A 25,062-nucleotide genomic window follows, 5' to 3' on the forward strand; every position below is an offset into this window, starting at 1 on the left:
TATATCCAGCATTGAAAATATCAATTATGGTCATGAGCATGTAGTTGGTTTTGATTGAGGCAATGACTGTGACCATTTTCAAAAACTCAAAAATGGCAATAATCTGGATAAAAAAAGATTCATACTGCAAAGACTCACATTTTTCAGGTACCTTATAGATTATCTGGAGTGACCAGATCCCTCGTTTTGAAGACAAAGGAAATAGGTTGATATGCGTAACTATGATCGCTGTTTAAAGAAAAATTTACACAGGTCTAAAACATTAGTTACCATTTCAGTTTATTTAAAGAATACATTTTTGATCCCATTTTTTGAAAGTATGTTAAAGTTTCACAGCCACTATTTCCTCTTTCTTGGCTCTAACTTAGAACTTTTCTTTTCTCTTTTTCTATTTCCTCTCTTTTATTTTAATATATGTTATGTTATGAAACTGCTCACCCTATTCAAGTTATTAGAGATGGGTTATAAAGATACATAAAAAATAAAAACTGAGGATTACCAGTCAAAGGGACAAGAAGGGTATCAAAAAAAATGAGACTTGCTTCTTCAATAAAGTAGCCATTTGGTTTGTATTCACTGAGTTGGACACGACTGAAGCGACTTAGCAGCAGCATTGATATACTATAGCATAGACTGCATAGTAGATACTAAATAATTACTTTTTTATTGACCTGTATTTCCAATAGCTTAACATTTCTTTCAGACTTTGGTAGTTTGAAGAAACTATTTTTTGCTTACCCGATCACTTATTAGCATAGAAAAGACTAATCAATGTGAGAAACAGAGCCATGAAAACATCAGGATTACTTTGAAAAGGTTCACCTCAAGTCTTCTGATAATCATTTCCTAAGGTTTTAAATAAAGTTGTTTGCATTAAAGTTTTAGTGTGTGATTCAGTGAGAAACTTCTTTTCCTAACTGGACATGTGCTTTATTTGACAGGGTCCATACCCATTAAAAAATGAAGTTGATGCAGATCTAATCAATGCAGGTAAAATAACTCATTACATGTTCTTCCAGCATTATCCTTTGCTATTAGTTTCGCTCTCTGCCGAATGATGTTAGAGTAAGGAGTTGGGCTTGATTCTTTGATGTTTCCTGGAGAATATGCACTGTACTTTACATGGAGGAGGCGAGAGAAGCCTTCCCAGTGCCATCTTGGTCTGCTTGCCCATCAGAGGTCTCCCCTATTTAGAGCAGAGTAAGATATAGGAGAAATTGCAGGAGGGGCTGCATGAAATGGCAGGAGCTTTGGTGGGTCAGTCAGGCGCCATGCGGACTGTGCACAGAGAATGCTCTCAGGTGGGGTAATGAGAATTAAAGGAAAGGATAGTTTACAGGGGTGTAAACAGGGTTAAGGCAAACCAGAAAGGATGTTGAAATACCACAGGGAGTTTTCATCACCCTTGGGCCTTACGGGGCGACTGTGGGAGAGGGTCACCAGACAGGAACCAGGGTCTTTGTGGAGGAACACAAACATCTTGCAGAAACCTGGGTGAGGGTGAGAATGGGAGTCTTCTCTGCTGTATCTCCTGCTTGTGCCTCCAATTGGCAGACCCCAGGCTGAAATAGATCTGTCTTCTCATGATGAGAAGGTGGGAAGTGGATCCATAGTAGCAGCCAAAACCAAGATCTGGGGCTCTGGGGTTTTTGTCATGGGTGATATGTTCTGTCCTCTAATCCAGGGGTCCCTAACCACTAGAATCCAATGTCTGATGATCTGAGATGGAACTGATGTAATAATAATAGAAATAAAATGCACAATAAATGTAATATGCTTGAGTAATCCAGAAATCTTCCCTCCGCCCTCTGGTCCATGGAAAAATTGTCTTCCATGAAACTAGTCGCTAGTGCTCGAAAGATTGGGGATTGCTGCTCTAATTGACATCAGAGTTAGGAGTTGTTTGTTGATTAGTTGCTAAGTCGTGTCCAACTCTTTTGTGACCCCACGGACTGTAGCTGGCCAGGCTCCTCTGTCTGTAGGAGTTCCCAGGCAAGAATGCTGGTTAGTAGAGCATCCTTCAAAACTTCAAGGGTACTTAAGGATGTACTCTGATACTCATTGCAACCTAATGATATAGGTGATAAATACAGAGTTTCTTTGAATTGGGAACTCTAGCCTGTCTTCGCCTGTGCTCTGGTATTCATATGCTTTGCCTTTTATTATTAGCCTTTTATTTGACTGGGACAGAGAGTCACACATTGCAGCAGCCTAGAGGAGGAGGATAAACAGGTCAGACCTTTGGCCTCCGTCATTGCCCATATATGAGGCAATACTGCCACCGTGTTAGAGCAAAAGATTTTGATTTTCCTCGGAATGGAGTTTCCTATAAGAAGCTAATTTTTATATTCCAGCATGATTTTCTTTATCCTTCTTTTACTTCTATTCACCCTACCCCCACAAAAGTATAATTCTTACTTTGCATTCAAAAATAGTATGTGTAGATTTCCGAAGAGAAGCAACAGGAACCGAATATAAAGGCCAGCTGCCAAGTAGAATTGATGTTTAATACTTAGGAGTTTTGGAAGTAAAACAGCTTCTGGTTGAATAGTTGAATTAGTTAACATGACTTAACTATGAAAGGCGCACTGTGATAAAGCAATGACATTTAACCAAGGCTGTGGTTTAATTGTACTGTACCCTTTAGCAATAGCTCATTGATCTGTGAAAATATTTGCTGCTTGGTTTAATTAATTTATGATGTTAGTGAGTTATTTGCAAAATGAATAACTCCATTTTCCAAATTTCAGGCTTGAGCTCATAAAACCCACTTTCTTTGGAAAGTAGTTAATCTTTTCAGTGACATCATTGGATAGTAGACATTTCTGATTCCATTGAGCTTAAAAGTAGCTCAATCCTAATGAAGCCACCAGTTTTAGATTTCAACTTCTGAAATACCATATATAATCTTAAAGTACTTTGTAAAGCCAGAATTCATTGCTTTTGGGAAGCCAGGCTGCAAATCAGTTTAATAGTATTCTATCTCTTTCATCAAAGTCCTTTTTGGGATTTATGATGCTTTTGACTTTGGAGCTAAGTTAGAGGGGAAATACTTTGAACTCCAGAACCCATTGTTTGTGTTCATTTGAAAGGGTTTTCATAGAAATCCATTAGAACAAAGACAGAGAGTTATGTTTCTGGGCATAAAAAGTGTATTAGAATAATAATTAGAACTATTTCTAAGGATCCTTTTTTCTAAATAATTTTATATGGTTATATAACAGTGAATGACCACTTGTATAGAACCACATAATTTACAGCATATTTTTTCACATATATGATCAATATATCAAGTGAAAGTTGAGCCTCAAGTGAAAACTTTTTATACACGTTGGGAAACTGAAGCCCAGAAAAGTGAAGTGATGTGCTCAAGATCAGGTTGCTAGGGACAGATTCACATGTCATCTCCTGCTCTTAGCCACAGGCCTTTTTCTCTGCACATTAAGCTACATCTGCTGATAACTTGAGAATTTACAAGGGTGCAGAAGGCAGCATTTAGAGCATTTCTGAGGTCTCAGGGAGATTTGCAGCATCCTAGTGCAATTGTGAAATTTCTAATAAATCTCATGTTAGCTTTCATATTCATGTGCATTTTGCATTCTTTCTTATTTCTTAATATTTTTCTTATTTTAATATCAAAATGTTTTTAATGACTTCTTCTTGGTCATTGTCCAGTCATTAAGTCGTGTCTGACTATGTGAACCCATGGACTGCAGCATGCCAGGCTTCCCTACCTTTTGATTAAAAAATTACTTAGAAAGACTTAGCAACTAAACAACAACGACTTAGAAAGAACCATGTTAATCTCATGGCTCTTGAATATCCTTGTTTCCTGCCATGTGCCTCTAGAGCGGTGGCTTTCAGTGGGAAAGAGGGATGATTTCACCTTTCTGGGGACATTCATTTGATAATGTCTGGAGTGCCAGTGTTACTGGTATTTAGTATGCAGAGGTCAGGGATGCTGTTAAGTATCCTGCAATAATCAGAGCAATTTCCAGCCCCCAGCATCAGTAGTATCTGCTCTAGAGGTCTGTGTGCCACATCTGAAGAATTACAGGCCTGTAGTCTAAAGTACAAATAGTACCGCATTCAGGATGTCTCTAATGGTTGTGACTGACCTTTCCAGGTTTATCTTTCGCTATAACTGAGTCCACCCATACTGAACTGCTCGATCTGTTCTGTTTCCTTCTTCCATGTCTTAGCTCTTTCAGTGCCCTTTCCTTTTTGTTTCGCTCTATCCCTTCCTTGTTCATCCCCGTCTCTTTATCGGTAATGCCTATCCTTCAAGTCCGAGTTCATTTGTCCTCTCCAAATCCTCTTGCGGCTCAGAAGTGCTTCTTCTTCGAACCCACAACACATTTAGCATCGCATAAGCATACCACATTTTGCTTTGTTATTGTTTGTGTATATTCATCTCTTGCTGGGTATCGTGTTCCTTTTGTTTAGGGCGTACATGCTTGTTTGGTTGCTACAGTCATGTCCGACTCTTTGTGACCCCATGGACTATAGCCCTCAAGGCTCCTCTGTCCATGGGATTCTCCAGGCAAGCATACTGAAGTGAGTTGCTGTGCCCTTCTCCAGGGGATCTTCCCTATCCAGGATTGAATCTGTATCTCCTGCATTGCAAGCAGATTCTTTACCCACCTGGGAAGCCCTTGCTTAGGGCAGTGGTTCTCAAAGTGTGGTTTTCAGAGCCACAGCATTGGCATCCCCATCACTGGGGACTTCCTAGAGATGAAAATTCTCAAACTCTGGGAGTTGTGCTCAACAGTCTGTGTTTTTATAAGCCCTCCATGTGATTCTGATAAGTGTTTGAGAACCATTTGTTTAGGGCATCTGCATTTTGTTTAAGGCACAGAGGGAACATTTACTTGATATTGAGTGAATGACATGTTATGTCATGAGCCAAATGACTCTATAACCATGAAATTGGATAATTCTATTGCCTGAATATCATGAGAGGATATAGACGTATACAGGGGAAAGTTGAAGGAGGCAAATAATTAGGAAAAGCCAAATAAGAAAGCCTTTTTCTTTAACATATTGATTGTATTATTGATTATAATTATTTAACCAAATTAGGACAGTGTATTTGAAAAGCATTGATATCAACTTTAGGATATCCTATTTTTATTTAGATTTTGGGATGTTAAAAATGAAAATTAACTTTTTTTCAAAGAATATATTTATAAGATGCCAAAATATATAACAGGGGACCTAACAATAACTTTTATAAGAATTATTTTCTGGGCTCTTTAAAAAATACTATCCTTGATAAATCACATGGGGAGATCGGAAGCTCTGTGTGCATTGATCTCAGAGTTTCCTTTACAGTAAGTGGTAAATAATGTCTTCTTTGTACTGCCAGCTGGTAGAGATAGCCCTTTGGAAGTTATTTTGATTTATCACATAGAGAACGAAGAATTGAAATTTTTGTTTGTTTGTTGTTTGTTTGTTTTGCATTTTCAGCCTGCAAGTTCTTCTTTGCCTCTCCATCTCACAGGACTGGAGAGGAACTGTATTTTCTGGGCATGAAAGTGGTGTTAGGATAAGGTTTAGTTGTATTCTGCTTGTCCTGAAACCTGGAGTTCACACGCTGGAATATAACCGTATCATAAAAGCTGATTGCTTGCCCCTGTAGCATTTATCCCTAGAGGGTTGATGGCATTGTCTTTTTCACAAGTAGGTTTGGAGTGAGGAGTAACAGTGAAAATAATATTAAAAATTAATCTTCTCAGAGTGCTTTCTCTGTGCCAGGTCCTAGAGTAAGGGCTTTTCATGCATGATTTCATTTAATCCTCCAAATCTTACATGCTGTTTACAAGCCAGCCCTTATTAACCATACCAGAAAGTATTTTCCAAAGCTTTTCAGCTTTATGTTCCTTTAAAAGAGGTGAGAATGTTTCCTTTGATTAGAATCAAACTTTTGGGGGTCAGTAAATAATTCAGCATGATATAGATAGTCATGCTCTATATTTGGGCTCAGATGGAGGGGGATGTTAGTGAAGTTAGCTCTTGGACATGACTTGAGAAATTGAGGGGACAGCTGTTGCACATCTGGGCACAGTCAAATCATTCTGGTCCTGTTGTGTCCAAGAGCTTTGCTCTATTCCAGTCTTAGAATCACTTTTCGTCCCCATCTTCTTGTCTGCCCTATTATACTGGCGCAGTGGCAGGCAGTGTTCTCAGAGATGACTTAACCTTTGGCAGAGTGGCACGTGAACACTTTTCTGTTGAGACCAGAAGCATCTCCTAGGTACCTCAAGCCCCTGAATAGACAGGTCACAAGAACTAAGCAGCTCAGGTTTGAGTTAGGTTATATTATTGCTTGTGTAGGGATTGGATGACCCTGAAGAACTTTTCTAGTTCTGAGTTTTTATTATGGGATGTAAGTGTTGGGAGAGGTCCTTCTAAGAGGACCTTTTCTGGTTATTAATAGAAATTTACTGAAGCAAGGGCAGAAAGATGAAGCAGAGAGAGAGAGAGAGAGAAAGGTTGAAAGAAGAGATTCAGGCTCAGTGACATTAAGGAATTAGGTGGAACCTCTCTTTTTAGATTATTCATTGATTTTTAAGAAATATTTGAGAAGCATCTCCTGCTTCATTCCCTTCAAGCAGTATTTCTTCATATTTATTCTACAATGTTTCGGTCCAGTGACTTACAGTAGCATTGGGTTCTGACAGGTGCATCCCAGGAACCCCGTTCTTCTTCACTCCTATTAGCATTTAATAGGGGCTTGTGAAGGGACTGGGTCTGGTGGGAGACAGGGATAGTTATGTAATAATAGGCGATAGAGTAGTGCATTGTCTGTGGACAATTTCAAAACAATAATAAAATGAAAAGTTGGTCTGCTTTTCATTATCCCCATGCAAGGGCAAATCTGAACAATGTTAGTGACGAAACACTTGTCTTTGTAGGTTGACAGTTCCCATTGTGTCCCCCCATACCCCTGTTGTTGCTGTGTTTTGGTTAAGGGACACTTAGTTCTGTGTGAAATAGAGAAGGTATAGACCTCTGTCTTCACCGTGATTTCCGCTCTTAGAAATCTAATAGCCTTTTCTTTCTTTTGTTTTCCCTGTGTCTGTGTGTGTGTAGGCAAGGAAACAGTTACTGTTCTTCCAGGAGCCTCTTATTTCTCCAGCGATGAATCATTTGCGATGATTAGAGGGTATGTAATAATGGAGCTCCTCATGTTTCCCACGGTGTGGAATGAGCTGAGTCATCCCTGAGTCTGTTAACAAGACTCCAAAAGATAACCACCTCCCCCAGCCGGAAAATGATCATGGACTTGCTTGGCTGCACCAAGATGTGAAATTATTCACATTGAATGTTGGCAGTTGGAACATGCAGCCTGCGATTATTGAAAGAACCTTCAAAGTGGAATATGTGTCTGTGTGCCAACTAAACTGAAGTAAACGTTTTTGAGGCTCTTTCTGAGGATCCTAACGTTTTCTACAAACTGTGTTTTCATTTTCTAGCTAGTGTTAGCCTTCAAATCGAGCCCCATTTTCCCTTAGCAAAGGAAACAAACTCACTGTGTACACCTGTTTTTAATTTGCTTTTGGAGACAATATAGGCTATAATTTTTAAAAAGAACTCTTAATAGTTATTTTTCTACATTAGCTTGAAGCCAGTCTATTTGGAAATCAAGTGTTGGGTGGAGGAAAGCAAATATATTTGGGGGCAGGGGGAGTAGGATTATTTAATTGCTGGCAATTTCAAGCAAAAGGGACATAAAACATGGAAGTTTGCTTTATATTTCTTCTCTGTCTTTCTCAGGGGACATGTCAATCTAACAATGCTAGGAGCCATGCAGGTTTCCAAATATGGTGACCTAGCTAACTGGATGATACCTGTAAGTAGGCATGTTTTCTTCTGAATTATGCCTGGGTTAGAATAACTGTTTTTGAAGTATTAATATTAAGAAAAATCTTGTCAGATTGCAATGAGTACAAATATAATTGTTACAAACGTAGATATTGTAATATGTATTTCTTATTTCAAATTTTAATAAAAATCAAATTTCTAATTCTCCTGAAAAATATTTAGCTTTGCCAGTTTACTATGTAATTGGAACTAAAAATAGATAAGATCAGAGTCAAAGCATAATTTTCCCTAGAAAAACAGAGAACTTCCTCAGAAGGTAAAAAATATGGGTGAATTATACTCTGATAAAAGTAAGAAATACAGATATTTATTATAACTAAGCTTTATAACTAGAAAGAGTAATTAATATGTTCACTAATTTTATGTTAATTGTATTCTTTTCTTATTCACAGTGGGTAAAATCCTCTCTTGATTAGTCATGTGACCCTATGAGTAATCAATCACATTGTCTTCTATTACCGAATACAAAACCTGTGATATTTAAACATGTCTGTGAAATGCAAACAGTTTTCATTTACTAACGATCTAAATCAAGGAAGAAGCCTCTTGAAATTAGCTTTGGAAAAAAGACTACAATCAGTTGATTTATGAGTGTAGTTCTTTACATTCCAGAGTGTGGTTCTTTATATGTGTAGGCAAACAACAATGAGTGTCCATGATTATGAGCTCATTTTTTTCAGGTTACTCTTTTAATGTGTATCTTTAAAGGTTTCTGTGTGTTTCTCTGAAGCTTGAGCTAAAAAATATTTTGTTTAACTGAGGTTGGTGTTCTATAATGAAAGGTGTTTTTCTTTTTTTTTTTTAATTTCTTAGTTTTTCCTGCTCATTTTTTGAGGAGGGTGAATTAATGTAGTTGATAACAATGGTAGAGATTGTATTAGTTTAGCTTTTTTGAACTATGATCTCTTGAAACATTATTTTAAAATTTCAGTTATTATTACAGCTCAGGTTCTCAAACTTGGTTGCATATTGGAAGCACCTGGGAATTTTTAAAAATAGTGATGCCTCTGGCCCATCATTAATTTCCAGTTTAATCTGGAATATAACCTGGGAACTGGTCATTTTAAAAGCAGTCCTATATGGTGATGATATGTAACCACATTTGAAAATCAAGTTTGAGTGCATTAAAGAATGATCATCAATCATATTTAAAATATAAAGGGAAAATATCATTGACCCATTAATAGTAAGAACACTTAGCAAATTATGAATTATATTGTTATTCTGAATTAGCCATAGTTATAAGAGTTGGCAACTTTTGGAGGCTTTGAAGAAATCAGGGGGTCTCCTGAGCATTATACAGTAAGTCAGATTGATACTTTATAGGAATGTTTGGGTAGAAAGAGTGTATTTCAAATTTTAGAACAATGCTAATAGAGGGTAGTAGAAGGAGCATAAAATAGCAAGCCCTGAGTTTTAGCCCTGACTCTAAGGTTATAATACATATCATAGAGCTTGACACAGTATATGCTAGATAAATGGGTTGTTATTATTTGATAAGTTAAGAAGGAGAAGTTGGAGATGCCTGGCAGAGGACGGAAGAGGATTGGTTACTGTGAACAGAAGCAAGAGAGTCCAAAGTAGAGTCTATTTCTCTGGACTATTAGTGAGTTTTAAAATCACAGAAACAAGTCCAACATATTTTTGCTTTCAGGGAACCTGGGCATCTTTAACAAGCTACTATACAATTTGTTTTTATTATGATTTAGCACACAGTGAGACTAGAAGCTCTCATGGTGAGAGTATGCATTATGTAGTTGTCATTTGTAGGAAAGATTTTCCAACATGTATCATGGTTTTATATATCCTATGAAGATTGCTGTGAATGATTAAAACATCAGTGTTTGTTACACTTTGTAATTTTCCTAATATAGTTTGGAGATCATGCTTTTGCAAAGGACTGGATCTAGTGGAGCAGCAATAGAGTTCTGAAGGGGTGTGGAGAAAAATTAAGCTTAAAAAGTGTTCTTGTGTCTGGTTCCACTCTTTTGGTCGTGGAAGTTAGTAGTGTCTTTTCTGAATGAGCATTTCTTTAGTTCTTTTAGAATTTTACTGACGGCTATGCTGGGTCTTGATTGCTGCGCAGGCTTTTCTCTAGTTGTGGTAAGCGCTACTCTCTAGTTGCAGTGGATGGGTTTTTCATTGCGGTGACTTTTCTTGTTGGAGAGAATGGTCTCTAGGCTCACAGGCTTCAGTGGCTGCAGCTCTCAGCCTCTAGAGTGCTTGCCCAGTAGTTGTGGTGCATGGGCTCAGTTGCTCCACAGCAGGTGAGGTCTTCCCAGATCAGGGATTGAATCCCTGTCTCCTGCATTGGCAGGCAAATTCTTTACCCCTCAGCCACCAAGGAAGCCCTCTTTTGTTCTTTTAGTAATTGATAATCACTTCTGGGACTCTTTGTATGTGATACATGGTATATATTTTGCTTTCTTTGGATTCAAGATAGCTTAAGAGTCAAGACCATGAGCTTTAATTTGGAAGAAATCTGATTTGAATTTCAGCTCTACCCCTTAAAAATTACACAATCTGGAGTACATGTTTTTGTTAGGATTAAATGAAAATGAAAAGTGAAGACTCAAAGCACTCCATAAATAGTGGCTATTATTTTTAACTTCTTCATTTACTATTGCTTAACATTGAGAGGGAGTATTTGCCTCAAAAAACACTGGTGTAAGCAAGACTATTTTACAGTAACTGTAAAACCTGTGTATCCAAATTCATATTCAAGTACCAGATCTGAGGACACATTTCTTGTTTTTATTGGTTATGGATAACAGCCTAGCCTCCTTATGTAGTTTCAGTGAGCTATCTATTTCTGTTTGCCCTAAAGATTTATGTTGATTTATAAAATTTAGATATATTTTTATTGCAAGACCTGGCAGTCAAGGCGCTGAAGGGTTCAGCTTTATTATATCATTTTTCATTTACTTTTATTTTTTTACTGAGTTTTTAATAATCTTTCAATGGCTATAAAGTCTTGAGTTTCTCTGCACCGTATCATCTCCATCAATCATTACAATGTCAGATTATAATAAACTTTAAGCTTTTAAGGCAAGCAAATGGTGTGGATGCTATTTGTCTTATCCTCTAATAGCTTCTTAGTATGCAGCATGGGTCCTGTTTTCACAGATTTTTGAAAATTCTGCCCTGAGCATACAAAGAGAGAAAATGTGACAGAACAGTGATTGGCTCTTTCTAGTTCCTTGATGATGGTAACCCTAGGCAAGCTGCAGAAATATGAGAAGATGTGTAGTCTGTTGACTCTCCATCCAGAGCTGGATGGCTTTTCTAATGCTTATTTCTAGGAAACAGCTGCTATAGATGATAGACTTGTGAGGGGAAGTAGATGTGTATGACCTACTATGGGAGCTGATTATTAAAGGCATGCAAGAGCTGCCCTCTGGACAAGTTGCTGTATCTGAGCTGAATGTAACAGCCGAGGGCCTGCTCCTTCTACACGGGGAGAACAGAAACGAGGGATTCTTGGGACAAACACGAATAGGATGTTTAAGTGTTTGTTTTTCCCTCATATATTTCATTTCTTAGTGCATTTTAGAAGATTAAGCACAAATCAACGTCATATTCATGTGTGCTATATGTATGAGTGCATAACATTGATTTGGTCTCTTAGATATGATGCCTGTTTTAAATAAGCTAATTCTCTAGTCTTCCTACTTGTACAGCTGAGGGGAAGGGCTTGTGCTCAACATTTAATCTCATGGTTTAGATGCATGAAGTATAGCCCATATATTAAACTGTAGGTGCAGATACAGAAATATAAAGATTATTGTGTGCATAGATACAAACACAGATCTAGATAGTTGTTTTAAGATATTGGTGTCTTGTCCGTTCGTCCCAATGCTCAGGCAGCTGCAAACCATGGGCAAGGAAAAAGGACAGGTGGGAAATATGTGTACTTTAACAATTATTCAGTAGTGCTTTTGCTCCATCAGTTTAATGTAATAGAAACTACAGAACTTTGGGGTTAGATATACCTATTCTTAAGTACTGAAGTGAAAGTGTTAATCGCTCAGTCATGTCAGTTGCTCAGTCGTGTCCAATTCTTTGCGACCCCATGGACTGTAAGCTGGGCTTCCCAGGCGGCACTAGTGGTAAAGAACTCGCCTGCCAGTGCAAAACCTGCATCTCATGTAGGTTTGATCCCTGGGTCGGGAAGATACCCTGGGAGGAAGGCATGGCAACTCACTCCAGTATTTGCCTAGAGAATTCCATGGACAGAAGAGCCTGGCAGGCTACAGTCCATAGGGTCAAAGAGAGTCGGACACGACTGAAGTGACTTAGGATGGGCACAGAGACTGCAGCCCGCCAGGCTCCTTAGTCTATGGAATTGTTTAAGCAAGAGTACTGAAGTGGGTTGCCAGTCCCTTCTCCAGGGGTTCTTTCTGACCCAGGGAGTGAACCTAGATCTTCCTTATTGCAGGCAGATTCTTTACCATCTGAGCCACCAGGGAAGCCTTGCTTAAGAACTGGTTCTGTCATCACAGATGATGCTGTGAAAGTGCTGGACTCAATATGCCAGCAAATTTGGAAAACTCAGCAGTGGCCGCAGGACTGGAAAAGGTCAGGTTTCATTCCAATCCCAAAGAAAGGCAATGCCAAAGAATGCTCAAACTACCACACAATTGCACTCATCTCACATGCTACTAAAGTAATGCTCAAAATTCTCCAAGGCAGGCTTCAGCAATACGTGAACCATGAACTTCCTGATGTTCAAGCTGGTTTTAGAAAAGGCAGAGGAATCAGAGATCAAATTGTCAACATCCGCTGGATCATGGAAAAAGCCAGAGAGTTCCAGAAAAACATCTATTTCTGCTTTATTGACTATGCCAAAGCCTTTGACTGTGTGGATCACAAGAAACTGTGAAAAATTCTGAAAGAGATGGGAATACCAGACCACCTAACCTGCCTCTTGAGAGATCTGTTTGCAGGCCAGGAAACAACAGTTAGAACTGGACATGGAACAACAGACTGGTTCCAAATAGGAAAAGGAGAACGCCAAGGCTGTATATTGTCACCCTGCTTATTTAACTTCTATGCAGAGTACATCATGAGAAACGCTGGACTGGAAGAAGCACAAGCTGGAGTCAAGATTGCCAGGAGAAATATCAATAACCTCAGATATGCAGATGACACCACCCTTATGGCAGAAAGTGAAGAGGAACTAAAAAGCCTCTTGATGAAAGTGAAGACTGAAAAAGTTGGCCTAAAGCTCAACATTCAGAAAATGAAGATCATGGCCTCCGGTCCCATCACTTCATGGGAAATAGATGGGGAAACAGTGGAAACAGTGTCAGACTTTATTTTTGGGGGCTCCAGAATCACTGCAGATGGTGACTGCAGCCATGAAATTAAAAGACGCTTACTCCTTGGAAGAAAAGTTATGAGCAACCTAGATAGCATATTGAAAAGCAGAGACATTACTTTGCCAGCAAAGGTCTGTCTAGTCAAGGCTATGGTTTTTCCAGTGGTCAGGTATGGATGTGAGTGAGTGGTCATGTATGAACTGTGAAGATAGCTGAGTGTCGAAGAATTGATGGTTTTGAAGTGTGGTGTTGGAGAAGACTCTTGAGAGTCCCTTGGACTGCAAGGAGATCCAGCCAGTCCATTCTAAAGGAGATCAGCCCTGGGTGTTCTTTGGAAGGAATGATGCTAAAGCTGAAACTCCAATACTTTGGTCACCTCATGCGAAGAGTTGACTCATTGGAAAAGACTCTGATGCTGGGAGGGATTGGGGGCAGGAGAAGGGGACGACAGAGGATGAAATGGCTGGATGGCATCACTGACTCGATGGACGTGAGTCTGAGTGACCTCCGGGAGTTGGTGATGGACAGACAGCCTGGCGTGCTGAGATTCATGGGGTCGCAAAGATTCGGACATGACTGAGCGACTGAACTGAACTGAACTGAACAAATTAGGTTAACCTTGATATATTCATTTGTAAAATGATAACATAACTCATGTGCTTGCTTTGGGGATTTAGTTAGCTCATTCATTCAACAAATATCTATTAGATGTGTATTAAGGGCCATGCTCTAAATTTCTCTATAAGCACTGTATCAGTAACATCCCACAAATTTTTGTCTATTTTGTTTTATTATTATTCTCTTCAGGATCTTTTAAATCTCTTTTGTGTTTTTTTCCCATGACCTATTGGTTACTTAAAAGTATGTCATTTAATTTCAAAATGTTTGGTGATTTTCCACAAAACTTTGTGCTAGTTTCTAGTTTATTCTCTTGAAGTCAGAGTACATACTTTAAGTTTGAGATGTATTTGCAGCCTAGAATATAACTTATTGTTTTGACTGTTCCATCTGTTTCCATTCTTGAAAAGAATGTGTATTCTGCTCTTGTTGGCTAGAGCGTTCTATAACTGTCAATTAGGTCAAGTAGGCTGATGGTGTGGTTCATGCCTACTGTGCCTTTCTATCAGTTACTGAGAGAAGAACATTGAAATCTTGAGTTATAATTGTACGTTTGTATATTTCTCCTTTCAGTTATATCACTTTTTACTTCATATATTTTAGAGCTCCATTGTAGTAGTACTTAAGATTGTTATATTCTTTTAACAAATTGACCTTTTTAAAAAATTATATTTTTCTTTATCTCTGATAATATTTCTTATTCTGAAGCTGACTGTCTTAATATTAATATGATCACTCTACATGGTATATCTTTTCCCATTCTTCTACCTATCACCTGTCTTTACATTTAAGTGAATTTTTGCAGTTAACATATATAGTTAGATTTTGGTTTTTTATCCAGTCTTGACTTATTTTCTTATATATATTTTAGTGGTTCTCTCAAGGTTTGCAATACAGGCCATCTTTTATTTATCACAGTCTCTTTCAAGTTATATCACTTTATATATAATGAAAGAACCATACAGCTATAACCTTATATTCTATGTTATCTTATTTGCTATTTAGTCATATGTTTTATTCTGCGTGTGTTATAAATCCATGGTGCATGCATGTGTGCTAAGTCACTTCAGTTTTGTCCAGCTTTTGCAATTCTGTAGACTGTAGCCCACCAGGCTCCTCTGTCCATGGGGATTCTCAAGGCAAGAATACTGGAGTGGGTTGCTATGCCCTCCTCCAGGAGAAGTTCCCAACCCAGGGATCGAACCTGTGTCTCTTATGTCCTCTGCTTTGACATGCAGATTCTTTATTACTAGTGCCACCTGGGAAGCCCCATAAATCCATGGTAGTTTGTTATTATTTTGCTCTAAACAGTCAAGTCTCTTTTAAAGAGATTGAAAATGAGAAAAATATTGTTTATAATTTATGTATTTAAATTGTGTATTTTATCTATTTTTCCTGTATATTTGCTCTTTCCTTCAGTTTTCCTTTACATCAATTCAGAATGCCATCTGATCTTATTGTCTGTCTGCTGGAAGGGCATCCTTTGATATTTTTTTTAATGCATGTCTTACAGGTGTTACTCAGGTTGATTCTTTCAGTATTTGCTTAAAAAAAATTTTTTTTTTAATTTTTAATTTATGGAAAATTTGCTCTTAAGCTCTTTGAGATTAGTTGACAGCAGCCTTTAGTTTCAGTCTGATTAGCTCCACTACTCATACTGTTTCTTTCTGAGGACACTACCTGATGTCCATGGCATTTCCCCTTTGGCCAGTGGGAATGTGAATTATTCTCAGACCTGTGTGAATTCTGGACATTTTTCACCTAATACTTCTAGTGATTCTTCCTCAGGCCTCGGATAATTTTTTCTTGTAATATATACACATCATTACTCTGGTAAACCACTTGAGTTCACCTTTTGCAAATCTTCTAAGCTCTCTCTCTGTAAAGCAAGCTCCCCTCTGGTATTTTGAGATCTCAAGTGAAATTCTAGTTGATCAGAGATCTCAACCCAAATGAGGCAGCTGGACTTCTGATTTCCCCTCCTTGCTGCAGGCTGGAAACTCTGTAGACAGTGGCCTGGGAAGTTGCGGGCCGATCTCACTGGCTTTCCTTTTCTCAGAGATCACAGTCCTGTACTGCCTGCTCTCTGATGTCTGAAAGGTGCTTTTTCTATTTTTTGTCTGTATTTCTTTTTTAAAAAAAATTATTTATTTATTTGTATTTATTTGGCTGTTTTGGGTCTTAATTGCAAAACATGGTATCTTTAGTTGTGGTATGTGGGCTTAGTTGCTCTATGCCATGTAGGATCTTAGTTCCCTGACCAAGAATTGAACCCGTGTCCCCTGCACTGCACGGTAGATTATATTTTGTTTTTAATTAATTAGTTTATTTTAATTGGAGGATAATTACAATATTGTGGTGGTTTTTGCCATACATCAGCATGAATCAGCTATGGGTATACATGTGTCCACCTCATCCTGAACCCCCCTTACACCTCCCTCCCCACCCTACCACTCTGGATTGTCCCAGAGCACTGACTTTGAATGCCCTGCTTTATGCATTGAACTTGCATGGGTCATCTGTTGTACATATGACAATGTACATGTTTCTGTTCTGTCAAATCATCCCACCCTTGCCTTCTCCCACTGAGTCCAAAAGTCTGTTCCTAACATCTGTGTATCTTTTGCTGCCCAGCATGTAGATTGTTGTTACCCTCTTCCTAAGTTCCATATATATGCATTTATATACAGTATTTGTCTTTTTCTTTCTGACTTCTGTCTGTATAACAGGCTCCAGTTTCATCTACCTGATTAGAACTGATTCAAATGCATTCCTTTTTATAGCTGAGTAATATTGCATTGTGTATATGTATCACAACTTCCTTATCCACTGATCTGCTGATGGACATCTAGGTGGCTTCCATGTCCTAGCTATTGTAAATACTCCTGCAGTGAACACTGGGGTACATGTGTCTCTTTCGATTCTGGTTTCCTTGGAGTGTATGCCCAGCAGTGGGATTCCTGGGTCATATAGAAGTTCTGTTTCTAGTTTTTTAAGGAATCTTCACACTGTTCTCCATAGTGGCTGTACCAGTTTGCATTCCTACCAACAGTGAAAATTGAGATGGCACTGGTGACTCACTCCAGTACTCTTGCCTGGAAAATCCCATGGAATGAGGAGCCTGGTGGGCTGCCATCTATAGGGTCGCACAGAGTCAGACATGACTGACATAACTTAGCAGCAGCAACAGTGTAAGAGGGTTCCCTTTCTCCACACGCTCTCCAGCATTTATTCTTCGTAGACTTTTTTTTTGTAGATGATGGCCCTTCTGACTGGCATGAAATGATACCTCATTTACATTTCTCTAATAGTGAGTGATGTTGAACATCTTTTCTTGTATTTATTACCATATGTATATCTTCTTTGGAGAAGAGTGTGTTTAGGTCTTTTACCCACTTTTTGATCAGGTTGTTTGTTTTTCTGGTGTTGAACTGCATGGGCTGCTTTGTATATTTTGGAGATTAATTTTCTGTCAGGTGTTTCACTTGCTATTATTTTCTCCCAGCAAGGTGGGTTCTAAACCACTGGACCACCAGGGAAGTCCCTGTCTGATTTTCTAATTGTTTAAAACCATTAATTATATTTTTGAACTTTGGTCTTTATATAGCTCTTAGATGATTTTCCTAGTGTGAATCCCTATTAATAGAACATCTTGGTCAATTTTTAGGGTTTTTGAAACTTACTGAATTCTTGTCAAAAGATTGTCTCAATTTACACTCATGCTGTTTTCACTCTATCATCAACACTGGTATCAGTTTTTATTTGTTTGTTTTTCTTGTTATTCTAATCTGTTATTTGCATTTCTTTAAAAACTGCATCCTTGACTATTTAAAGAGCAGGCAATGTCTTATTTTTCTGAAGGGGCACTTAATCCTTTTTGTTGTTGTTGTTCTGGAGGCCTTCCTTTTGGCTTTTAGTGTTTATTATATCTTGTCAAATATTGTTTCCAGTGCTGCTGTCTTTGATCATTTTAAAAAGCAGTATTGATGCTGACTATTCTCTGTTGTGAATGTGTCTTAAGAGACCAGCTGTAACAAGCAAGCATGTGTGAACGTGTGTGTTTGTATTTTGTTTCTGATATGTTGAACAAGTCTTACACTTGGGATGAAATCAAAGCACAGCAATTTTTATCTCCTGTGGTGCTTTATTCAGTTGGGAAGCTTTCCTTCTGTGTCAGCTCATTCTCAGATAATAAACTTTCAGTGGGTCACTTTAATTCCCAAACTCAGTAGTGAGTCTAAAATTAAAGGATCCAGTTCAGACTGGTGGCTCTAAAGAATCCGCCTGCTATGCAGGAGACCCAGGTTCAATCTCTGGATTGGGAAGATCCCCTGGAAAGGAAAATGGCTCCAGTTTTCTTGCCTGGGAAATCCCATGGAGAGAAGAGCCTGGCAAGCTATAGTCCATGGTGTTACAAAGAATCAGACACAGCTGAGCAACTAAACACACACAGTGCAAACTAGTGAACTTTGCTTCAGTATACATTCAAAAGCAATGTATTTCCTTTAACCACTGCTTCCCAGCTATGGGCAGAACAGGCTGCCTGCATTTGGGGAAGGTTGCTTAGTGTTCTTTTGCTTTTTCTCTCCACTCACTTTGTCCACCAACTCAGTTTGGCACTGCAGGGGGTGAGGAAGAAGGTCGGGAAAGTTCTTATATGGTTGTTGACACTAATGCTGTGAACTGCCTCCATGCTCTCTGGTCCTTTCAGATGTTTAGAGCTGATCCCTTTCTCTAGTGGTTGGGCTGGGGTTTTGGGGACCCCCTTCTGGGCTCCTTCTGTAGTGTCTGTCCTGATGAATGATGGCTGGATGCTTTCCCAGAAGCTCCTGGTTTTCCTATTGTCCACTTCACACATACACTCTCAGTGATAGGACCCTCACTTCCTTCCATGGCATCTTGTTGAGAAAATACTAAAGCATTTTCATGCTGGCCCTCTCCTACATGGCCCACATCTGGGAAGCACCCACACATTTCTTGTCCACCTTCAGGAATAGTTTAGCTACTTTGCCAGAATGGTAGCTTTTACTTCCTAAGGTAGAAGTCAGACATGCCATTCCCTGGTTGCATCCTGGCTCTTCTCCAAAGGGTATGATGCTCTCCTGTTGTCATCCTGGCTCTTAAGATGGTGATTTAGGGGTAGACAAACACTTGCCCCTCTTTTTGGTTGCTGGGATGGACCATTCTTCAAGCCCTTTATAGAGAATCCTCTGCTGTGGCCTATACTCTGCTCCTTAATCTTGCCAGTGGATCCAAAAATCATAGAACTTGTTTTTGACCATTTTCTCTGAAAATTCTGTTACTGAACATCTGTCTCACATGCTGATATCTCATAGCTGTCACAGTTGAACATCAGTCAAAAGTGAGACAAAAAAAGTCCCACGCTAGCATTTGGTTTCTACCACTTTGGCTTGTGGCCCTGCTGTGTCCTTGCTGTCATTATTTCTCCCTTGTAAGCTCATGTTCAGCTAAGTCTCCATATATGTGGGAGTGTCCTCTGTCTATGGTTCCTGTATACCAGGGTGATCCCCCCAGTTTATTCTGTTCCTAGCTCCCCTGGATAGAATAGAGGACCATAGCAGAACCTAGCCAAGCCCTTCTCATCCTACCAGGGAATAAAACGTACATTGACCCCATGGATAGAACTTCACTTCCTGTGCCAATTAGAGACACAGTTAATATCTGCAAAATTTCTGAGACCAAAGAATGATTTCTTTTTGTTCTGCAATTTAACAAATGAGCATACATTAAAAAAAAAAGACAACCTAGGATTAGTGAAATTTATGAATTTAGGGTGTTATTAGGAACATAAACTGTTTATTGTTCTTCACTTGGAAACTATATTTGGTTATCCAAAAATACTTTAATCTATCACTGTCTGGAAAACATTATGTTGAAAACTAGTCTTTAGTTTTATTACTCACAGTCAATATTTTTCAGATTAAAAATATTTATTGACTAGCATATTGACATACGAATTTTATAACGAAAATTCCTCTTACTTGGAGGATCCTATGGATGATCAAAAGCTGTGTGTGTGTGCTCAGCCCACCAGACTTGTTTATCATTGGGATTTCCCAGATAAGAATACTGAGGTGGGTTGCCATTTCCTTCCTCCAGGGTATTTTCCCAACCCAGGGATTGAATCCATATCTCCTGCCTTGGCAGGTGGACTGTTTACCCCTGAGTTACCAAGGAAGCCACAACTAAGGTATAAATCTACTATTTTTACTAGAAGCTCTTTGGTTCATGCCATTGGCCAGGTTCTGTGCTGTTTATTTGTATGTTTATTGTCACTTAATCCTTGTAACTCTGTGAGTTAAATACAATAGTCCTGTTGTTATAGATGAAGAGACTCAGGCCAGAAGAGTTAACTTTTCAAGTTTACCTGTGTTGCAAGTTGTGCAGTGGGGATTTAGTCACAGTATTGTTTGCTTTTACGTACTTTGCATTCTGCCACAAGTTTCTTTGTTCCTTTTTTTGGATGTATTTTACTAATGCCTTTTGTGATGAGACAGAACTACCTGCAAAATAAATAAATACAGCATTTCTGTAAACTTGAGAAAGAAATCTCGGTTTCATTGTGTGGGATAGCATGTGTGCATACTAAGTTGCTTCAGTCATGTCCGACTCTTTGTGAACCTATGGACTGCAGCCTGGCAGGCTCCTCTGTCCATGGGATTTTCCAGGCAAGAATACTGAAACGGGTAGCCATTCCCTTCTCCAGGGAATCTCCCTGACCCAGGGATTGTACCTACATCTCTTACGTCTCCTGCATTGGCAGGTGAGTTCCTTACCACTGGTGTCACCTGGGAAGCCCAGGTGTGGGGTATAGGCTATTACAATTGGAAGGATACATGCTGTATGTGTAATACTAGTTCAAGCTGCAGGCATTGGAAGGTGCTGGATTGACCATTTGCATATTCTTTCTTCTGCATATTATCTTTCAAGTCCTCACTTGAATTCTAAAGTCTCCACTGCCTAATCACAGTAATTAACATCAGACTCCTGTATGAAGTATTTTATCCATTATCTACCCATTTTGTTTTTTATAATCTACCAACTGAAGCATTCTTTGAAAGAGTTCTTGTCCTCTACTAGGATTTTTATAATTTTAGCTTTCGATATTTCTTAAATGGAAAACATTGAGACATAATTATAGAAATATGGGAATCAATGCAAAGGGGAATCCTAAACGGAGATTTAAAAAAGAAAAAGATTAAATGTAAGATTAGGACGGAACAATAGCAGATTCATTAGCAAGTTAACTCACTCAGCCTAGGTCCCCACCAGTGTTAATCTTTTAAGTAAGCAAAATAACATGAGAATATGAAATAGATTTTTCTTTTTGAAATATTTCAGTTTTCAGTAATCTTAAAAGAGACTTTGTCTTTTGATTGCTATCTGAGTCTGTTTTTGCTCTGAAGGAAAGGAAATATTTTCCTCCTTTGTATGTTGCATATGATGTGTTTGTGAACAACTGCTTGGTTCTAAGAACTCTGTTCACTGGAACTCAGGTATATTCGTCAGACACTGAAAGAAAGGTAAGCTAGACATCTGATTGGTTCCAAGCCATGATGCTACTTGGCCTCCTAGCAGCTCTGTATGAATTTGATCATACTTTCCACCTCCTTGGTATTGGAAGGCAGAAGTCTATGCATGAAGCGGGAGTTTCGACCTTTTTATTAAAATAGTATCTGTCCCCTTTCTCCTTCTTTATAAAGAGACTAAGCAATGCGTGAGTTTGTTATTTTCAGTTATTATCCCTTTCGTTAAAGATGGTTAGTATGACTGCAGCAGCCTCCTCTCATTAAAGAGCCCACTTAAAAGAAGGGGAGGAAACATTAAAAATGATAGATGAGGTCTCCTAGAAACCCATTATTAGTAATTTCATAAATAATGGTGCTTCTGATATGACTTAGCAGGGAATGAAGCCAAAGGGCTGAAGACAGTGTGACCCTGCAGCTAAAGACTAATGAATCTTGAAGACTAAATGTTACTGAATGACTGAATTTAGCATTTCCAGTTGGTGAAAGCTTTACTTTTTACTTTACTCCTTTGCTTTAGAGATAATTTTTGACTAGAACTTTTATTGTCAAAAAAGTTTTATTAGGGAAAATGTCAAATGTGTACAAAAATAGAACACTAATGCTTAGGCAGTTGTCCATTCATGGCTAGTCTTATTTCATTTATACTCCTATTCACCTCTGCCCTCCCCAAATTGTTTTGAGGCAGATCTCATCGTCATATCATCCTATCAATAAACTTTTTAGCATTATTTCGGAAAGATAAAGGTTCCTTTTATAAACCACAATTATGTATTCCCTTAACAATAAGCGATTAAGGATGCAATTCCTTAATATCGTCCGTCGATATAGCACCCTCCTTCTACTAATGGAGAACCTGAATTCAAAGAAATGAGATGGTTTGACCCAGGTCACAGAACTAGGCAGCAGCTCAGCCGGTGCTATAATGCATCACTCCAGCCTTGTAGTCTTAGAGGGATGGCACTTCCAGAGGCACTGTAAGAGGAAGAGTTTACTTTTAAAATGCAACATCTCACGTAAAAAGCCTTCCGTTTTCCTTTTAAGTACACTCAGAAGAAGCTCTGCGTCTCTGTGAAGTCACTTAACCTTTTAGACCTCAGCTCTTTGTTTGTAAAATGGGATGAATGCAATAGGTTGTATTTTATACAACTTTTTGTGTTTTATACCTACTTTCTTTGGTTTTATGTGTTGTATTAAGGACTGTGGATAGAGTGGTGAGCACACCTCTTCAGGAAGAATCTTTTTCCTGGAGTGCACTAAGCATTAACTATGTTGATTTAGAAAGGACTGATAGGTTTACAATAGTAAAGTTACTTTGTCCAGGAGTGTGGCCTACTTTGTCATTGGTCTTGTTTTACCTCTTGCATTACATTTACTCCTAATTATTTTTAAGTGTTTGTCAATGTATTGAGCTAGATATTCCCTTTCAACTTCTAATCTATTTATTTTATTTGCTATCATGATTCTTTTAGAATTCTCTTAGATATTCTACATATCTCTTTTATCTGCAAATAATAATCATTTTTCTTTTCTAAGATGCCTGCCACGTTTATTTTCTTTAACGTATTATCCCAAACAAATATGAGGAAGTCACAGTGATTGAGGACTCTCTTGATTTTGATGAGATTTTATTTAAACTTTTTGCTTGTAATACTACGCTTGCTGTTTGTAATTGTTGTTCTAGAAGTTTATATTGTTCTAGAAGTTTCTGATTGCTTTTAAACTTAATGGCTGTTGAATTTTATCCAATGTATTTTTAATCTGTTGATTTACACATGGCTATTGTTCAGTCACTCAGTTGTATTCAACTCTTTGCGACCCCATGGACTATGCAGCACACTGGACTTCCCTATCCTTCACTATCTCCCAGAACTTCCTTAAACTCACGACCTTTGAGTCTGTGATGCCATCCAACCATCTCATCCTCTGTCATCCCCTTCTTCTCCTGCCTTCAATCTTTCCCAGCATCAGGGTCTTTTCTAATGAGTGGGCTCTTTGCATCAGGTGGCCAAAATATTGGAGCTTCAACTTCAGCATCAGTCCTTCCAAAGAATATTCAGGATTAATTTCCTTTAGGATGGACTGGTTTGATCTCCTTGTAGTCCAACAGACTCTCAAGAGTCTTCTCCAACACCACAGTTCAAAAGCATCAGTTCTTTGGCACTCAGCCTTCTTTATGGTCCAACTCTCACACCCATATATGACTGCTAGAAAAACCATAGCTTTGCCTAGGAGGACCTTTGTAGGTAAAGTGATGTCTCTTCTTTTTAATACACTATCTAGGGCTTCCCTGGTGGCCCAGTTGGTAAAGGATCTGCCTGCAATGAGGGAGACCTGGGTTCAATCCCTGGGTTGGGAAGATCCCCTGGAGGAGGGCATGGCAATCCACTCCAGTACTTTTGGCTGGAGAATCCCCATGGACAGAGGAGCCTGCTGGGCTACAGTCCATGGGGTTGCAAAGAGTTGGACATGACTGAGTGACTAAGCTCACACACAGGTTTGTCACAGCTTTTCTTCCAAGTAGCGAGAATCTTATAATTTCATGGCTGCAGTTAGCATCCACAGTAATTTTGGAGCCCAAGAAAATAAAGCCTGTCACTGTTTCCATTATTTCTCTGTCTATTTTGCCATCAAGTGATGAGGCTGTATGCCATGATCTTCCTTTGAATATTGAGTTTTTAGCCAGCTTTTTCACTCTTCTCTTCTTCATTAAGAGACTGTTTAGTTCCTTTTTGCTTTCTGTCATAAGAGTAGTGTCATCTGCATATCTGAGATTATTGATATTTCTCCAGGCAGTCTTAATTACAGTTTCTGCTTCATCCAGCCCATCATTTCACATAATGTATTCTGCCTATAAGTTAAATAAAAGCAGAATGGCAATACACAGTCTTGATGGACTTCTTTCCCAGTTTGGAGCCAGTCCATTGTTCCATGTCCGGTTCTGTTGCTTTTTTGACCTACATACAGGAGGCAGGAGGCAGGAGGCAGGAGACAGGTAAAGTGATCTGGTACTCCCATTTCTTTAAGAATTTCCCACAGTTTGTTGTGATCCACACAGTCCAAGGCTTTAGAATAGTCAATGAAACAGAAGTAGATGTTTTTATGGAATTTTCTTGCTCTTTCTATGATCCAGTGGATGTTGGCGATTTGATCTCTGGTTCCTCTGCCTTTTCTAAATCCAACTTGAACATCTGGAAGTTCTATGTTCATGTACAGTTGAAGCCTGAAGTGAAGTGAAGTGAAGTCGCTCAGTCGTGTCCAACTCTTTGTGACCCCACGGACTGTAGCCTACCAGGCTCCTCTGTCCATGGGATTTTCCAGGCAATAGTACTGGAGTGGATTGCCATTTCCTTCTCCAGGGGATCTTCCCAACCCAGGGCTTGAACCCGGGTCTCCCACATTGTAGACAGATGCTTTGAAGCCTAGCTTGAAGAATTTTGAGCTTTACTTTGCTAGCGTGTGAAATGAGTGCAGTTGTGCGGTACTTTGAACATTCTTTGGCATTGCCTTTCTTTGGGATTATTGGAATTTGTTAATGTTATATTTTAAGTTGATAGGTGTTGAATCATTGTTACTCTTTTAATACAGATGATCAGTTTTTAACAATCTGCAAAAAAATTTTTTTGTTTATTGGTCTCCTCATATTTTGTGACCTTTTTTGTGACAATCTTGTTAACGTATATTTTTCT

At 38.7% G+C, this 25,062-nt stretch overlaps 1 protein-coding gene across 2 annotated transcripts in view; it reads left to right on the plus strand.

The window, feature by feature from the left end:
- OXCT1 (3-oxoacid CoA-transferase 1) overlaps positions 1 to 25,062 on the plus strand; it is a 161,645-nt gene that overhangs the window by 78,384 nt on the left and 58,199 nt on the right. For both annotated transcript variants that reach the window (XR_008201178.1, XM_052658974.1), the window contains exons 11-13: positions 942 to 990; positions 7,096 to 7,168; positions 7,780 to 7,855. Coding sequence is in view for 1 of the 2 variants with exons in the window: in XM_052658974.1 (XP_052514934.1) it covers positions 942 to 990; positions 7,096 to 7,168; positions 7,780 to 7,855 (198 nt within the window). In the remaining variant the exon portion in view is untranslated. The remainder of the gene's footprint in view (positions 1 to 941; positions 991 to 7,095; positions 7,169 to 7,779; positions 7,856 to 25,062) is intronic.

This window comes from Budorcas taxicolor, chromosome 20 (genome assembly GCF_023091745.1).
Source record: "Budorcas taxicolor isolate Tak-1 chromosome 20, Takin1.1, whole genome shotgun sequence".
Lineage (NCBI taxonomy): Eukaryota > Metazoa > Chordata > Mammalia > Artiodactyla > Bovidae > Budorcas > Budorcas taxicolor.